The sequence below is a fragment of the Zonotrichia leucophrys genome, chromosome 4 (assembly GCF_028769735.1).
Source record: "Zonotrichia leucophrys gambelii isolate GWCS_2022_RI chromosome 4, RI_Zleu_2.0, whole genome shotgun sequence".
Lineage (NCBI taxonomy): Eukaryota > Metazoa > Chordata > Aves > Passeriformes > Passerellidae > Zonotrichia > Zonotrichia leucophrys.
This window is the reverse complement of record NC_088173.1, coordinates 54,475,668-54,493,847: the sequence shown is the minus strand read 5'-3', so window position 1 is coordinate 54,493,847 and position 18,180 is coordinate 54,475,668. Positions and strand designations below refer to the sequence as shown.

The following is an 18,180-nucleotide window of genomic DNA, read 5'->3' as shown; positions in this document are numbered from 1 at the left end:
GAATTCATGGACACTTCCTGACCCAGAATATAAAAAATACAAAATCCAGTGTTCTATTGAGCCTGAAATAAAAACACACTTTTTTGTGTGTGTGGAGCTCCTTCACAATTATGCACGATTAAGATACAACTTGAATTAAATCACTGTTATTCAAGAATGATGTTTTAATTATGCAGATTTGAGATATTTTTAATATTTAGTTTTAAAAAATGTAACACCTACAGTGTTATTAGTGCCATTGTATATTTAGATACACTGATAGATGAATATGTCTGTAGATATTTTTTACCCCAAAGAGTTTTCTTTTGACAAATGTTTATGTCAAGAAGATGAAATCATGGCAAACTAGTGAATTCTTCCCTTGGGTCTGTAAGGCTGTTGCCATGTGAGGTCTTTGAGAACCATGCTAGGTCTAAATGGCAAGAAATAGCTGGTGCCAAGAGGACTAGATCAGCACTCTGCCATTGTGCATTAAGCTGTGCATTTCCTGGCTCCAGGAAGGCATTAATGGCAGGATTTCACATGGGTTTAAACACACCTTGGCAAATGCATGGCAGACAAATTCACTGAGAGCTACAGGTACACGATGCTGCTGCTGCTGCTTCTCAAGAATTTACAGAGCACTGGAAATGAAGCAGGCACTCAGAGGAGGATTAGCATTGTATGCTTGCTCTTCTGACCTCCTTCAAGATTGTGTTTTTGGCTACTGGAACCCAGAGCAGATGGTCATCTGACCTGGTCTAGTCTGAGATCTTAGTTCTTAAGGACAAAGACCAGTATATTGCCAAGAGAAACACTCAAAGGCTGGGACAGCTGTCAGTTTTCGTACAGTCTTAGCATCATAATTAGCAGGCTTTGCTATGAGCACTAGAATTTAAACATGTAACTGCATTGCTCTGGTAGCAGACAAACTGCAGCACAAGACAAACTGGTCCAACATATGCTCAGAAATCAATCTGTGGATCCAGCTTCCCTTCCGCATCACTTTTTTAACAAAGATAGTTCCCAGACTGGTCATAAGGACTAATTTTAAGCTGACCATTGCAAAAGCAATAGGGAAGAGCAGCTTTACATCGTTAGAGCTGCATCAGGTATTGAAAGGTCATAGCCTGCTGCAGATTTTTATAAGTTTGACTATTGAGAAAGCCTCAAAGGTCTGCACTGCTTCCAGTTGTAGTTAACAGCAGCTCCCCACCAAGTTTACATCTCCCAGCCTGGTGTTCCTGCAAGGGAGCAAACTCAAGGGCAGTTTCCTATTCTGCAGCATGCACTCAGGAGCACCAGCTAATCCATGTTTTATTTTCTCAAGGACAGGTGAGTGACGCAGGGGCAGAGACATTGCTATGAAATAGAATGCAGGTGGTAAGAGAAGCACCCCTTGCCTTGTTTTCCATCCATGGGGAACAGCAGGTGCCATCTCTCTGGTGGAATTACAGGAACCATCCAGGTGAGGCCTCCTCCACCTCAGCTGCTGAGGAGCAGCTCAGGACCCACAGCTTCCTGCAGGCTGCCCCTCAGCAGTGCCATGGCAGGAGCAGCCAGGCTGCAGGGATTAGGCTGCTTCTTCTTGGAGCCATCACAGGTGAGCCACACTGACCTGACAGGCACAGCCTTGTTCACAGAGGAGCACCGAACCATGAAATGCCTCTCAAAACACCCACTCGTATTTATTCACAGACACTTCACAGTGAAAAAATAAATGCATGTTACCAGTGAATCTTTGACCAGCTTGTAGGCAAAGGGCTTTTAGTTTAAGATGCTGTTAAGTGGGTAGGAGAAGTGGAATCTAAACATGAGTTACACAATGATCACTTCTGTTACCTCAAGTGTGACAAGCCTCATACATTGAGTGGATTTTTTATTTGGAGGTGAGCAACCATTGCTACTTGCACAAAAATGTGCATGAAATACAACAGGGAAATTGTAACCAGCAGTTTGGAAATTTTCACGCTGTCAGATTTGCCACATAGCTTCACAAAGCCGCTGTATTTCCACTGTCAGGGTTACATCAACACAACTGTTGCTGGCTGTCAACACTCACAGCAAATGGGTTGGAACAGGACAAGGCAGATGGAGACCTGACATTTCAGGACTGCCTTACCTGCTAGGCTGTAGGTCTTTCCAGGTACACTGTCCTCAGGCTTCTCTGCTAGTGTTATTTTACTTCCTATAAAAAAACTGAACTGCCAAATGAGCAACTTATTTTAATTCATATCATATAAAATATCTGAACCACCAAATGAGCAAGGAAGCCTGAGGATGAGGGCATGCTCCAAGCAATATGAAATGTGAATTTGAATTCTTAGCAGAAAGGATTGTTCATGAAAAGCTTTATTTTCCTTTTTTTGAGAGCAAGCAGTTCAGTTCACTGCAGACTGAATTGCAATGTTTCTGCACTGGTTGAGCTCAAAGCCAAAGGAAAATCTGGCTCTTCAGACCAGCTCTGCTGCCAGGTTTCAGACCAAGCTGACGAAATAGATTTTTCCAGGCTAGTGGTTCCTTTCCCAGGCAAGCTGGAGGTGACAGTGTACCTGTTTCAGAATGACAGGCTTCAGGTGGGCTACTTCCCAAACTGCTATGGCTGGCATGCCCCACAGGAGCTGTGCCAAGCCGAGGGACTGATGCACGGCTGGGATGGATGGGTGCTCCGTGGGTGCAGCACAGCTGGTTACACCACTCCAGTGGCACCCCACGGCTGCAAGACTGTTCCTGGTGCAGCTCTGCAGAGCGGCTGAAGGCAAAGTAGCACAAGGGGAGGGGTTTGTTGACCTGCTGATCTCCCAGCACCCCACTTCCACTGCAGCCCACACCTCCCACAGCATCTGTAACCCTGTCACACAAGCAAAAAGTGACAGAAAACAAGGTTTCTTTACATAATTTGTGAGAGAATCAGAAAGACAGGTAGAAATATTTGCTTCATTCTCAGAGAATTAAAGTCCACATCTCTCACCTTACCTGCAGCATGTTCTTTTCCTGCCATGCCTGGACACAGCTCAGTCAGCAGAGAAAACCACAATGAAGTCAAATATAGCTTAGGTCAAAGTGCAGCACTGGGAACTGGTTCTGTACTACGATGAAGATGATAGCAGTGAATTGTCCCCTTTTTAGGCAAATAAAATGTAGATCTAAGGTTTTTGGCAGAAAGTTAATTCGTGTCTCATTTTGGCAAAACTGAGGCAGCTGCAATGTCACAGAATCACAGACTTGTTAAGTCTGTGAAAAGACTTGTTAAGTCTCGTTAAGTCTTTCTCTCAGTAAAGAACTCTAAGATTGAATCCAACCGTTAGTAAGTACATTTTACTCAATAGTAAGTGCAATTGTTAGTAAGTACATTTTTACTGTGAGCCTGTTTAATAAGACATACTATATCTTGTTATAGTATGCATATGCAGACCTATACACTTCTCAACCCTTGTGATCTAAGGAGGTTCCTTCTATTGGATGATGTCAACCTGAAAGACAATTTCTCTTGAATTCCTCCATTCCAAATTTTCAGTCATTGAGTCACAGCACAGAGCAAGAGGCTTACCCATCAATTAATTTCCTTTATTTCACAAGCTTTGAATTCAGAAATTGAACCACGACTAGTAGATCTTGATACGGTAGAGTAAGTAAAAATGCGTGTGATTACAAAGGAAAAAATTTGTACAAAAAACTTTAAAAATCTGACAGCAACTTGGATTATCTGTAAGTACCAAAAATCTCATGCAGAAGGAGAGCACTACTGCCCAGGTGGAGAAATCCCTGCAGGGGTGGCAATGGCATTGGTATGTAAAACTGATGGCTCTGTCTAAAATGGAAACAAGAAGGACACAGACCTGGAATGTACCGAGTGGGAACAGACAGGTGCTACGGAGACCATTTGTCATTACGTGTCCCAGTGAGTTTCTGTGTCTTGAGAGAAGTGCTTCTTGGGTTTATAATAAATTAAAGATTAAACAGAAGCTGCCTATACTACTCTACTGCTTACTTTCCAGATGGCCATTTTCTTCCTTCATTAGTGTTTTTGGTGGTGTTTCTCAAATACAGACATTAATCTTGGCATTGTGTCTAGTCAGTTGTTGGCAATGTGTTCTAAAGGGACTCACTCACAGAATGCAACTTGCATAAATAACTCAGTAACATGCATTAACTACTCTAATACAGCGAGAGGGTGCAAAGGAACCATCATTCAGTTACGAGACAAAGCTAAAACCTGTAGTCACTAAAGGGGCAATGGAAGCACCATGCTTTAAGGTGACTATGGCATGAAAGCACAATTGTGAGGCAAGTAGTTCCACGCAAACACACCACACTATTATCACCTCTTTCTATACAAAAAAAAAAAAAAAAAAGAAAAAAGAAAAAAAAAAGACATTTTGTTTTTTTATTTCCGTTAGTACCAAATAAAACTGTGGGCTCGATAACACAGATACTGAAGGGAATGGACATTATTCCCATGATCCTTCATCCTTGTGTTTCTGTCCATCATCATTTCTCAGCCAAGACTGGTAATATTGGAGCGCCCACCAGGAGGTGCCACGATGCGGTGGCCGGTACGACGTGGGTTGTTGTCATCAATCTGAGCTCCTGCAACAACAGAAAATGAGGAAACAAAGCTATGAAAGGGATTAAAACATCAGTAGTGAGGTTTTACCTGGTGCTTCCTTCACACCACCATCAGCTAGTTTCTCTTGAGCCTGACTGAAGTGCTGAACAGATCTTCAAGGCACATTTTTGTCTTCAATGAGAAGTATGAAATTATATGTTTAGGATCAGACTAATGCTCACCCCACATGGAGAATTATTTTCCACTGACTTGAAGTGACTTTTCAAACCTGCCTCACTGACTTAGAACATATGTCCCTACTGAGTCCATGGGACAACAGTTCAGTAAATCTGATGTTAGCAATCATAAATCCGTGAGGAAATGAGCACCAAGCTGATGTAAACTTCATACTGCATTTTAAATGCTGAAAGGTTAAGCTTATGGACAACAAGCTTTCTGACAGGCTAAATATTGCCTGATCACACTCAATTTCCTAAAGGCAATGTAATAAATGTGTGGGATCATTTAAAAATCATTAAAATCTACTTCTGCCTAATTTTCTGATTGCATCACCCAGATCAAATCTGTACCACTAGATGCCTTGGTAGTACCCAGATCCAGCACTGCACTGTGAAACCACAGCTTCAGATGCTTATGAAAATCCCAATTATTGGTTGTTACTAAGATGTGAACTTTCTAAGCACTTTTTTTGTTTTGTATAGCTTCATAGATATCTGTATATGCTCACCATGGCCCCAAGTGTATGGGCAAAAATATACTTCACCCCATTAGAAGGGTTTTTAAAATATTTGCTCTCCTAGGACTTTCTTACACAAGTTTCATTAAGTTTCTGAGGACAGGATCTGTAAAGTAGGAAAACTCCACCATCAGCTCCCACAAGGGGAAAATCCAATGACTTTCACAACATCATATGAATATATTATTCACCACTGGGACTGTAGACTTTTGAAGAATAAGGATTTGACACGCTTGTAATTGTCTTCAGACAACAAGAATTATTTCCAGCAACCCCAAAGGATGATTTTCCAGTCTGTTTCCTATGTACCATGGAAAATGTTTTGGGCACCAAGAGCAGAGGAAAAGAAATACTCTAATCTGCTTATGAACAACTTCTGCATGTGGTTTATGACCATGGACAATAACAGTTGAGTTTTCCACGTCTAGCAGTTGCTGGTGATGCAGCCTGGGAGATGTCTGAGACTCACAGGTTGCACCAGACCCAAGTCCCATCAGCTGTGCACACCACCAAGGGCCTTCAGTCACATCAGAGAATTCAGCTAATTGCAATGGGCCAGGCAAATAATAGTGAAACACTGACACAGAAAAAAATTCAGATTGAAAACATTTTGAATATTTGGCAATATGTAAAATATCACTAGGCAATGAATGAGTAAAAACATGTATATACTTATATATATGTAAGTATATGCATGTACATGACTATATAAAGTCCTTTTACATTTGACTAAAGAAGTAATTGTAATTGAAATTCATCACCAGTAATCCATACTCACAGCTTTAAATGGTTTCTCATTAGTCAGGCTGACTTACCTGATAAGCTGAAATTGGATTGATGGAGGTTTCTGATTGGTGGGGGCTGGTTTTTGGCAGGGGAGGATTTAGTTGAGGGTGCAGGAGTTGCATATTTTGGCGTAGCTGGGATTTCATACACAGGTCCATCATACATTCCTCTGGAGACTCCTTGCAGTCCTCCCACCTATAACAAGAGAAGAGTAAAAATCCAGACACCGAATGCTCAGATGATGCTGCCTAATGATCCTGTAGGAAGAGAGCAGTGAGCACAGAGCTATATTCTGCACTGGCTGAATTTACAATGCATCTATACTTTATATATAAAGCAAAGTGCAGTCTGCTTTATATATAAAGGAAATTTTAAAGCTTGCTCCCTCCATTTATATATATGAATGACAAAAGAGTTCCTTACCAAGCTTCCTTCAAAATCAAAGGGGAGAAGTGAGATTCAAAAGAACAGGTGTGAGCTGTTTATTTTACATACGATCAGTCTCAATCACCTCTCTCCATTCAGCTGCCAAGTCACACCTGGGTTGTAGCACAGCTGATACCCACTATACCAATAACTGCAGCAAGTTATCTCCTACCTGTATTTCCTCTGCTCCTCCCCTTTGTAGATCTCATTCTCTTTATTAAAACTCATTGACAAGGAGTGGCAATTTTTAAATTAAATTTCAAAAGTTTCTGCTACCTGTCATCAACTAGAGAAGCGATTGTACAGTGGACTGTGGCAGGGGATGTAGCTTACAATATTTGCCAATAAAGTATCTGTCATTTGAGCTCTGATTTCAGTTTGAGGTCTCTAGATTTTTTCCCTGTATGCTTCTTACAAGGAATATTAGAAAAGACAATCAAAAAAACTTCATTGGCCTTAAAATAATAGGAATCTAGGAAATAACATTTTAATAAGAACAGTTCCAGTTTTCAGAAAGAGCCTGAAGCCATTGAATTCAGAATGCAAAGTTCATCAGAGATCAGAAATCTGTGTCTTACAAGATTATAGTTTCACAGAATTTCCCCCAACAGGTTAAAAGTGAAATTAAAATACTGTATAGAAAGACACAATTCACAGGGGTTTGATCCAGCTCTCAAAGCAATCAGTGCATTTTCCTTGCTTTTGATGACAGGGACATCAGGCTCAGAAGAGCCACTGTCTTGCAGACTAATGCCCGGAAGAGAGCAGCTGCCAATCACAGCAATGAATCCATCTTCCAGGGACCCACAAAGGCATGAATTTATACTGCTATCCCTGCTCCAGGGAAAATTTTATACTGCCAACCTGTGCCACTTCAGTTTTGCAGTCCCTTGCTTGAAAAGTTTTTCTATATTCCTCTGTTGTGCACGGACATGTTCATACAGCAGCTGATAAAACCATCAATGCGTGCTTCTGAATACTTCCAGTGAATAAAATTTGATAGCGGGAAAAGAAATTTGGGCATGAATCTGCTCTCCCTCTTGGCAGGCAGCAGAGGGAGCTGCAGGAGCAATAATATCAGTCCCTTTGTCTGTCTGCAGACCTTGCCCAAGGATCAAAGATCTCCCAAAATCTGGACCCACTTGCAAGACACAGGTTACTTAGCCCAGGTAATTTTATTCAAACTCCTGATACAAAAAACTAATCTGTGATATTTGTTTCTGAAGTGCTGGTTTCACTATTTTGATGGTTTTGTCACTAATTTATGTCACACTCACAGGCACTGCAGCCTTAAGCAGGGAGTGTGAAGCAAAAGCCTTTATCATCTACATGGACAATGTAAAAAAAAATGCAACACTGATTGGTATTTTGCAAAATTTTTGCGGGTGCACTTGCTTTTCACAATGCCTTTTCTTCTAAGAAGTGCAGGCCTTTCTTCTGCAGCTTGATATAATTTGTATAATAAATGATGAAAGATCAAAGCTATCAACCTGCTTGTAGGCTTAATTTCAGCTGCCAGTATCACAGCCTGTGGTATATGCTTGGCTGAAGAAAATCAAGGTTCAGTCAATTTTTTCTCATTACCTGTGCTCACACAGTGACTTTCCTGCTCAGTGACAAAGAGCAATTTCCAAACTCCAAACAGGTGTCCAGCCAATTGGTTTTCAACAGATAAGCATTGATATAATTCAAAACCAGAGGTGACACAGAGGTGAAATCCTGGTCATTTCCCAAACTTTTTAATAAACAAAAGAGAAAAGTTTTCTGAGCCATTAATGCTGCTAATACACAGCTCAGCAAATGCACTAACAATGGTTCAGAAATGCCCAATATAATGAGAATCTCTGGCTGACATGCTTTTCTTCTCTGCAGTGTAGCAGTTCAGTGTGCAATTTAAAATTCTGGTTTAACTCTGCCTAACCCTCCCTCACAAAAATCTTTCTCTTTTCCTGAATTTTTAACTGTAAGAAAATTCTATCACTATTCCACCTCTCTTCAAAAGCCTTAGCATTGCTGGACATAAGACAATTCTGCGAGCTGGCAATTTTATGTTCTACCTGCTGAAGCCCACAGTGTTAATACTAAGTTAGATGAGTTCACAACTGCAACAAGTTTTGAGCCAGTCATATACAGTCCACCTGATATGGACTCATAATAGCACAACAATATTAAAAATTGCTTGCAGGAGGGTTCAATAGGATGTGACATTACCTTATTCCTGATTTTGATGCGCTGGTACAGATACTCAGGGAAAGGTTTGCGAGGGATGAAGCGGCCCATGCCCTTATTGACGTGCAGATTCCCATCTTCAAACACAATCTTCCCTTGGCTTATGACCACAAGAGGGGCACCATGGCACTCCATTCCTTCAAAGATGTTGTACTCAATGGCCTGAGGATCAACCAACATATTCACTGCCAAGTCCTCTTTCCATTAGTAACTTAGAATATGTACATTTGTAGTCATAGTTTTAGACAAATGCCATTAAAAGTGCACAAAACTGTGTTGTATGAAGGAAAAGCAATGAATGCATTTTGATATGAAATTATTTTAAAGGATCTTTCCTTTAAAATAAGACAAGACATTTCCTTCCAGTTTTTCATTTTCCATCACGGATTTCACTTGTTTTTGAAAATTTGCTGTATCTAATCATTTAAAATAATGATTGCCATAATAAGAAGGAAAATTATGACTCAGGTGCTGGATAACCAGAGGACGTGGTCCCACCGTGCATATTCTGTTACTGTGCAAGGAAATTTCAAAGAGGCCAGCACACATATTTCTGTCTGAAAAAGCCCAGAAAAGCCCAGGAAGGTCTGAATCTAAATGGGAATGACAGGGCAGGTTGTTATTATTTTCTTGAAAATACAGAAAGATCCCAAGACAGAGAGACAGAAACTGAATCACCCAAATTTACTTTTTAAGGGTTTATAAACGCTTTGGTCTTTTAATATAAAAATGCAATACTGGATTTTCAGTAAAACTTTTGGAAGAATTCCCCAATACAAAGGGCCAACGCACTAAACAGCAAGATAACAACTTTGGGATACACAACACAAAACCTATCAGAGTGAAAATGAAAGCAACTGTGAGTCACTGGTTCTCTGCACTGAGGGCAAAGAAACATGTAGCAAAACTCTGGCATTAAACAGAAAGTTCCATTCATGAAGCTGATTAGAGCTGTATTAACAAAACATTTAATAATCTGTCATAGTTTAGAATACTGTTAATTTACTCATGCCATTTATAATTTCAGGTGCTTTTTAGCTAAGAAAAAAAATTAAGCTGGTTTTAAATTTATTCTCACTTTATTCTCTCTTATTAACTTCAGCTGCAGAGCTGCTGATTCTCACCTGTTTACAGGTCTGCCACAGGCATGCAAAAAATAAACAGTGCAAAGGTATATGCAGAGAGAAAACAAATACTTCCTGATCACAATGCTTCCAACACAGGACTTCAATACTCTCATGTCCTGAAACATTTACCCATTTCAGAACAGGAGTAGGCAGTTACCCCACCCCTGTGTACCCTGAGCTATTGGTGTTCACATGATTTAGGTCAACAGCTGAAAAACAACAGTGACATTTCTTTTTTCTTGCTGGTTTTCATTTCCTCCTTACCGATTTATGGCTTTTGGCTGTTATAGTCTTCACCTTATCAGGGTCCCAAATCACAACATCAGCATCAGATCCTACAGCAATCCGGCCTTTCCTTGGGTACAGATTAAAGATTTTGGCAGCATTGGTGCTGGTGACAGCTACAAACTGGCTCTCATCCATCTTGCCTGTGGCCTAAAAACCAATATTATTTGAGCAAAACATGCTTATGAAATAAGGATTTACTATTCAGAGTACCAAAAGGTTGGGGAGATATTGGAAGGCATTCCTTTATAGATGTGGTGATGTTGCATGAAACAGAGATTGTATCACACAGGACTTTCTGTACAGCTCTTTAACTGGAAGTTTCAAATAAATGTGTTACTCCAGGCACTGCAAAGGACAGCCAGTGAAACCTTAGTGCACATGATACCACCAAGGTGCTCAGCTATCTGGGATCCCTTGCTCTGCACACTGAGGCTGAAGAGTTTTGTTGCTAGTCCTAGTCAATTTCTATTTAAATATTTAAGCAATTTTAAATCAGAGAAACTCATATGGGTATTGTGAGATATAACAAAAGATCAAGATTCCGACACTTTTGGGAACACTTCTTGCAAATTAAGTCCATTCTGTTACCATTATTATCAGATCTATACATCTAAGTAATACAACCAATTATAAAGTCTTTGCCTGGAGAAATGTCATCACCAATAGAACTTGGCATACAGTCAGCGATGGTAATTGCAACTGTACAGAACAGCATTTTGATTTCTCAGTAGAGTATTTTGGGGTCTTCCCTGACAATGAGCAAGAACAATGTTCTAAGGAAGAACAACAGTGCCAAGCCTTTTAATATTAGATAAACACTTATTTCCTGCCTGGTAAAATATAAGGTTTGTAAAGTAGTGATGCAGGATTGAATGCTACCACCTATAAATCTCATGTTGCAGCCCTTCCTGCAGTTCCTTCCCACTGAGGGAGTAAAAAAAGAAAATATCAGCAGCTGGCTGTGCTTTGCTTGCTTCCCTACTTTTCTCCTACATGGCAGGTATCTGAAGCTGCTTCTGTGCTTGGAATCTCAATTTTTTCCAATATATCTGTCACTATACTCAGCTGTCCCTGAATAAAGTGGTTATGAAATAGAGTCTGGGAGAAGTGCTCATCACAGCACTGCAAATACTGCCACTTCCCAGCCTGCAATGTGCATTTGAGCACAATGCAGTGAGTGTGTGTGAGTGTGCAGGGTGTACACATGGAGACAGACACTAGAGGGAGAATATCATTATACATTAAATCCATGGAACCATCAAAAAATTCCTGACTTATACCGGCACTCCCCTGCAAAGTATGCCAGTATGAATTAGGTGCAATGCTCTCCTTCAAAGCATTTCATCATTTAGCCTCAGGCTCAGCTGCCATCCATTTGTAATTTTTCAAAAACGATGAGACACTTCCCAAATTCAAACAATTCATTCATCACATTTATATGAGGTCCACTTCAAATTGCTCCAGATACCACATCTCTCAGAAGCATCCGCTCTGACACCAAGGGAAAATAGAGCAATGGAGTCTGGGAAGCCTCAGGTCTAATGAAACACAAAACTATTGCAGTGTCAGAAGTGAAACACAGCCCTGAGTTTAAAAAACTGGAAGAGGTTTTTGAAATAAGCAATTCACCTCACAGTAGCATTCTCTCAGGGAATTCTCAGAAATATAGCAGTAAGTCACTTAAGCAATGGCCAAGAGTCTCTTGGCTTTCATTACTCAGCCAACACTCAATTTCCTTTTAGTCTATAAAAGTGAGTTATTACTTACTACAGCCTTGTCCCAGACAACAGTCATCCTTTCCTCAATTCCATTGACCCCTTCAGGAATCATAGTGAAGTTGTCCTTTCCAATGGCTTTCTGGGCAGTGCTATAGGGGCAATGTCCACTTCCCGTCACCTGCAGGTCCCCACTGCGGAGTTAACACACAGAAGGTTTAGCCCAGGCATCACCAAGGTGACCTTGGTCTCAGGCAGGCTGTCAATGGACCTTTCAAGCCACCAGAGGCACAGGCTGTAAATCATGCCAGCAGCCTTTCAGTGCTGGCTACAGATCACTGAGAGTAACAATGGCACAGGACATCTCCACTTTCCCCCAGGAGCACCCTGGACTCCTGGATTACAGCCCCCTCCAGCTCCAGGCTGCTTATCAACAGAGATCAGGCAAAAGCCCTCTAACCAGGACAAAGGATTACTCTAGGATTAAGGAAATGATCAGAAGCTTGTATGAAATGTATGCCACTCTCAAGATAAATTAATTCACAACCGCATTAAAAAATGATGGCAAATTTCACAGTGCAAAGTCATGGGCTTCAAATGTGTTCCCCTGCATTTCTCTCCTACATGTGTATTTTTCTTGCAAAACTTACATGAATACTTCTCATCTGACCTTCCAAAACAGAACCAAGAAAATAAAAATATTTTTATCAGGTAGTTTTCCAATTAAACAACAAAAGGCATAGGTCAAGTCAAACACATGTGCTGGATTTATCTAACTGAAGAGTCTTACACAGAAAAAGGCATGGAGAAAAATGCAATAAGAGCTACCATTTACAATGCTTTTATTTAAGAGGTTGGGTTTTTCTGCCTAGAGAATTATTTTTTTTGGCAGGGAGCAGAAGTGGATCACAGCTGCTCCTGGAAATAAGGAGGAAGAACATAATCAATATGCAGAATCTTGCCAAAATAGAAAGTCAAAAAAGAAGGTTCTCCAATATCCACAGGAAATGAGTTATTTTTAGCTCTTGATTAAACGTACAGGAGGCAAGCACATTAGAACTCACTATGATTTCCCTTCTATCACTCCATAAGTCCCCAAGAGCCCGTCATCTTTTTCTTTAACTGATATTGTAAATTGCAACTCTGAAACAACTGAATTATTCTGGTCTACAAATCTAGATCCAACAAGCTAACAAATAGTCAAATACAGAAGAAAAAAGTATCACACATGAGTAATTCTAATGCAGTTTTCTAGGCTGTGAGCCCTAATGATTGCTGACAGAGAAAAGTCCTTGGCCTCTTTTCTGGTTCTTCACCACACTCACAAGCCATCCATCCAGATATTAGCAGAAGCCAAACCCATGAATTCAGTACAGAAAAGGCTGCTGTGCTTTAGCTGCTCCTGATTGTAATGACTGCCTGGTGTTATGCCACAGGATTAAGCCAATTTCATCAGTTAAACATTCATTTATTTTTACACAGCAATAAAGTCAGAAGGTTGCAATGCCATTTCTTCCTTTCTGATGCTTCTCTAATCAGCAAAACTTCCTGTGGCATCTCTCCTTTCCACACACTGATGTAACAATGAAAACCTGACTGTCACAGCCAGGCCTGTGACACTGCCCACTTCCCTGAGGTCACGCTGTGCTTCTGACACCACACTACAAATTCCTACACCAGAAAGATAACAAGGGCTTGCTTTCTTAATTCCATACTCCCTCTTCTCTGACATTTAATGACATTATTGATATGAACTGCACTCCCCAGTCAAATGAATAGAAGACTTCCAAAACTGAAGTGTGTCACTTGAGATCCTTCCATCCCTGGTTAATCCATGAGCACTTTTACTGTCTGGACACACTCTACTGTCAAATGGGGGATAAGCATTACAGCAACTAAAAAACTGAGAGACAGGAGGGATCATCATGAAATAAATGCCAGATCATCTAATTCTTCCCCTTAAACAAGGTTTTCATGGCAAGCTGCATCATCTGTGTAGCACCAAGGTCTCACACCTCTGGCTCACAAGAGGTGGCACATCCCAGCTGCAGTAATGCAGCAGCACACCATGCAAGATCAAAGCTAACTCAAGTGCATGGCCCACAGATGACACAAGGACCTAATCTCATGAGGCAAATTCAATCTGCAAATCCCATGAGACATGATGGGGTTTTACACATTCAGCTTTTCAGTGGAAAACCAACAAATCAAATCATGCAGCTTTCTGTGGAGAAGAGCACAAGCAGTATGCTGCATGCTTGTAAAGGAAGGATGTTGTAGGGATTTTAAAATGAATGTAAAATATTGGTATCCAAATAAACAGTGCAATAGAAACATGAAATACTGTCTTTACCATCATACTTGCATAAAATTCCCCATGAATGCAGAGTAGACCGAGACAATATACAGTTCTTTTTAGTTCCACAGTATGGATTTGAAGTATTAAAACTGAAAGCAGGCTAAGCTGCTGTCATTTAAGATCTAGGACCTTAAGCCACTAGGAAAAAAAAAGCCATTTTTGCATGGAGAATAATGAAAACTTCTGTAAGTCCTCAGTTTGTCTTTCTGATGTTAGTTTTAAAAAGTCATTATTGTATTCCAATTCTAAAAATGTTCTTGCTAATCTGCTTTGACCCACATACTCTTATTTTGGGACTCTCTCCTAGAAAGCATATATAGCCACTCTAACAGAGTAAGGAGTAAAACATTTTGACACACATTTACACGTGCTGGCTAAGAGCCTTACCCTCACACACTGAACTTCATCCTTTACAGTGCTGATAGTGATGAATCAGACCAAGAAAGTAATTTTTTTCTGAGTCTTTCTTTGGAACAAGAATCTCAGTTATGGAAAAAACATTTTTGCCATCAGACTGTCAGAAGAGAACTGCTGTGAATTCTCACCAGAGCCACACATTACTCAGAGCCCAACTGCAGCATCTTTAGAGCAGTTGAGTTAAAGCCTGGGTGGGCTCTGGGCTGCACAGCCTGACCCATCGTGTGCAAGGGGAGGCGTGGCACTGACTGAAGGCATCTTCCTGTCACATGTGTGTGCCCACCCAGCTCCCTGGCAGCTCTGAAGATGCTCATTTTTAAGGTTCAGATTTCACTGCTCTGTCTAGGGCATTGGAAACCCCAGAAAGGGGAGGCTGGGTCAGCTGGGTGCCACCACATGAAGGTAAATGAGGATATGAATGGTGAGTTGAGTTCCTCACTCCAGCCCTAGCAATCTGTCCTGGTGGGGCTTCAGCTGTTAATTTCTATATCATTTCAGAGCAGATGGTCTTTTGCTTAAGCTAAAGACCCACAGTTGGCTACAGGTAGGAAATACTTTCAGAGATGGGTTTTACAGTCTGGGTTTCTGGCAAGGCATTGCTACCTTCTTTTCTATATAAGACACTTCCTCTGCTGTCCACATTCCTTTCACCTACCTAGTGATTAAAGTCTCCCTGCCAGCCTGAAGGCAGTCAGCTCACATCCCTATCCTGTCAAGAGATGGCCTTCAGTCTCCAGCTGTCTCCACCCAAACCCCCCAGTCTTCTTTGTAATTAACTCTGGCCTCTTTCTTCTGACACTCCTGCTCTACGTGTACCACTTATCTTTGCCTTCTTCCAGCTGGAGGACCCCAGAGCCCATAAAGACACAAAGCAAGCTAAAATAAGAAGCCTGCAAGAACTGGACACAAAGAAACTTGTATGATTTTGGTCCCTTCCCAGATGAAGGCAAACTACCAAGTCAGAATTTTTTAATATGCAGGAGATAAACTCCCCAAACTCTGCCACTCACAAAAGTTAGTTGGGACAAGCCACTTTTCAGAACTCACAGCTGAGAGCCCTGCACCAGCTTTGACAAAAATTGCCCTAAGAAATTTTTCTTGGTTCTAGGTACCTCTGCATTCAGGAACAGCCCTGATTTCTGGAGCTGTGCTTGTCAAATATGACTGGGGCTTAAAACTGAGTCCAGTCTCAAAGATGGGGATGTATCCACCAGGCTTCTGCTTATGGTGGACAATGAGGATGCCATCCCATCATATAGAAACAATTCAGCTAAAGAAAACTGAAAACTAGGGACAAGGCCAGTTTGAAGTCCTGACAATCTAGTTTTACAGCTAGGAATCACTTGAAAAGCAGAAAGAAAAAGAATTAATTCCTGAATAGCCAGCAATTGCCTCTCTATCAAGCCAACCAGCAACTGGACCGTCCATGGCTGCTCACTTGACTGCAGCCTAAGCAAAATGATATAACTATCCCTGGTTTTCTATGTCCTTTCTCTGCTGTTTCATGTGTGAGACTGTTCTAAAGGAAACCAGCCTGATCCCTAGACCTTCATGCCATATGGCTTTTGCACTTGCCTCACCAGCATCCTGTTAAAAAAAAAAAAAAAAAAAAAAGGAAGTAAGGAAGTCTTACCATGCTAAGAGCGAATTTAAGTGATCTGGAGTGGTAGGGTCAGGGCTCAGAGGTGGTGAGGTCACAAAAGCTGCAGCCTTGGCCCAGTTTTTGCTCCAGTAATGTGTCCCATCTGTCCCCAAGCTGGCAGTGATCGGCTCTCCAAAAACAAGGGGACCTTGGAGAAAACAAGGATATACAGGAATTTAGTACAACCCACTCTCTCTTCAGCACATGGCACTGCTTGCTGCGAGCAGCCATGTATAATTCACTCATTGCTACATGGCTAGCACAGCTCCCAAGAAATTAAACAGCCCTGGCTTTGTCTGTATGATAAAAAATTAATCAGGAGTGTCTCTGAGCTCTACATGCTTTTGATGAGCCTATTTACAAATCTTTCTTTCTAATCCAGAAGGAGACAGTTCAGACCCACTTTTAATTTGTACTGTTTTAATCACAGGCACGTTGCTCCAATTTGGAGTGCACTGGATGGTGGATCACTCCAGCAGGCAGATGCCTTTTTACTACTCCCAGGTTGGGCACAGCACCAGCAGACAGCAGCATATGGTCCCCTGCAGCACACTCCAAGTCTCCAAGAGTACAAACATCAAGACAATAATTTGCTCTTTGGCTTTTCCATATTGCTCAGTAAGCTTTGTAGTCCCAACCAGCAGAACAGTTCTGACATGCAAACACAGCTTCAGAAGCAGCTGCCTTCAGGCTCACGAGGCCCTTTTGGGTGCTTTGTAACCTGGATCCCACCACAGCCCCAGCAAGCAGGGCTGACCTGCAGCACCCATTAGAGGGGCTCAGCTCCCAGCAGCAAGGCCAGGAGCAAGCTCCAAGCATCTCTAACAGCAGGGGCACTGCCCAAGCCATCTCTCAGAATAGCTGAAATACGGGCATGGAGGATGTGCCATTAGGAATAAAATATCTCCTTCCCATCAACAGAGATATAGCAGTCTAAGGGAAAAGCAAAAGGTAAAACAGGATAGGGAAGAGTTACAGTTCAGTCATCGAGAGGGCAGTTTGTGGGAAGAGCATCTCAACTTAAAAATACAAAAAGATTTCCCCTCATCCTTCCCAGACACAAATATTTAGTCTGCAATGGTGCTGCCGTTCTTTGATAGTCTCTCCCTATAGCCTGTCATTTGGATCAAGACATACAGGTTTTTCCACTGAGCTTCTATTCAACAAAAAAAAAGTTTAGGGGAGCAAAGGAAGTCACCTACCTCTCTTCCTGGCCTGTGCAATGATATCAGCTGCACTCTTACTCATCACCTTGGTGATGTACACTGGGCAGTTTATTCGACTGGCAATTGTGATGGCACGGAAAACTGCTTCTGCTTCAAGCTGAGCAAAACAAGGAGGGAAAAGTTAACTGCAAATGCAGTCTGAAGAAAAAAATCAGCTGAAGGACTGTGACATATTTCTAATTGTTCAGCAACAACTCTTCAGGGGTTGATTCTGCTTTTTCCATAGAGAAAGTGCTAAGAAACACTTGGCACTAGCAGTAACCACAGCCAGGCTGTACTCACTAGCAGGGTACAGCTGCCCTGTACCTGTACAAACACAGCTCCCTGGCTCCCTGCACCCCAGAAAAGGTCATGTCCAAGCAGCTGATGCAGCTCCTCCTTACCTTCCTCCCACCTTCCTGTTTAAGACTCCTACCCTGCAGCTGAAAGGAGAACAAAGCAAGAAAACTTTGCTCCTGCTTGGAGACAACCTCTGAGCTCCCCCAGCAGCCTTCCCTAATCTTTACACAATGGTGACAGTGAATGTAAAGAATTCTCAAACAGCAACTTCAGCACTATGGACTGAATTTAGCCCATAATCCACAGAAGCCTTTGAAGCAGTGCCCAGTAAGTCCCCTCTGTCAGCAAGCATAAAAGCAACCTCCTCCCAGGGAGCCAGCTGGGACGTAGGCACACAAAAA

At 41.6% G+C, this 18,180-nt stretch overlaps 1 protein-coding gene across 2 annotated transcripts in view; it reads right to left on the bottom strand.

Annotated features, from left to right (window-relative positions):
• Positions 1 to 4,352: 4,352 nt before the first annotated feature.
• The window catches only part of CRMP1 (collapsin response mediator protein 1), a 49,276-nt gene continuing 35,448 nt past the window's right edge, over positions 4,353 to 18,180 (bottom strand). For both annotated transcript variants that reach the window (XM_064711767.1, XM_064711769.1), the window contains exons 8-14: positions 17,477 to 17,597; positions 16,266 to 16,422; positions 11,909 to 12,050; positions 10,118 to 10,288; positions 8,709 to 8,888; positions 6,101 to 6,266; positions 4,353 to 4,569 (exon numbers count right to left, since the gene is read on the bottom strand). In XM_064711767.1, coding sequence (XP_064567837.1) covers positions 4,478 to 4,569; positions 6,101 to 6,266; positions 8,709 to 8,888; positions 10,118 to 10,288; positions 11,909 to 12,050; positions 16,266 to 16,422; positions 17,477 to 17,597 — 1,029 coding nt within the window. In that variant the 3' untranslated portion in view covers positions 4,353 to 4,477. The remainder of the gene's footprint in view (positions 4,570 to 6,100; positions 6,267 to 8,708; positions 8,889 to 10,117; positions 10,289 to 11,908; positions 12,051 to 16,265; positions 16,423 to 17,476; positions 17,598 to 18,180) is intronic.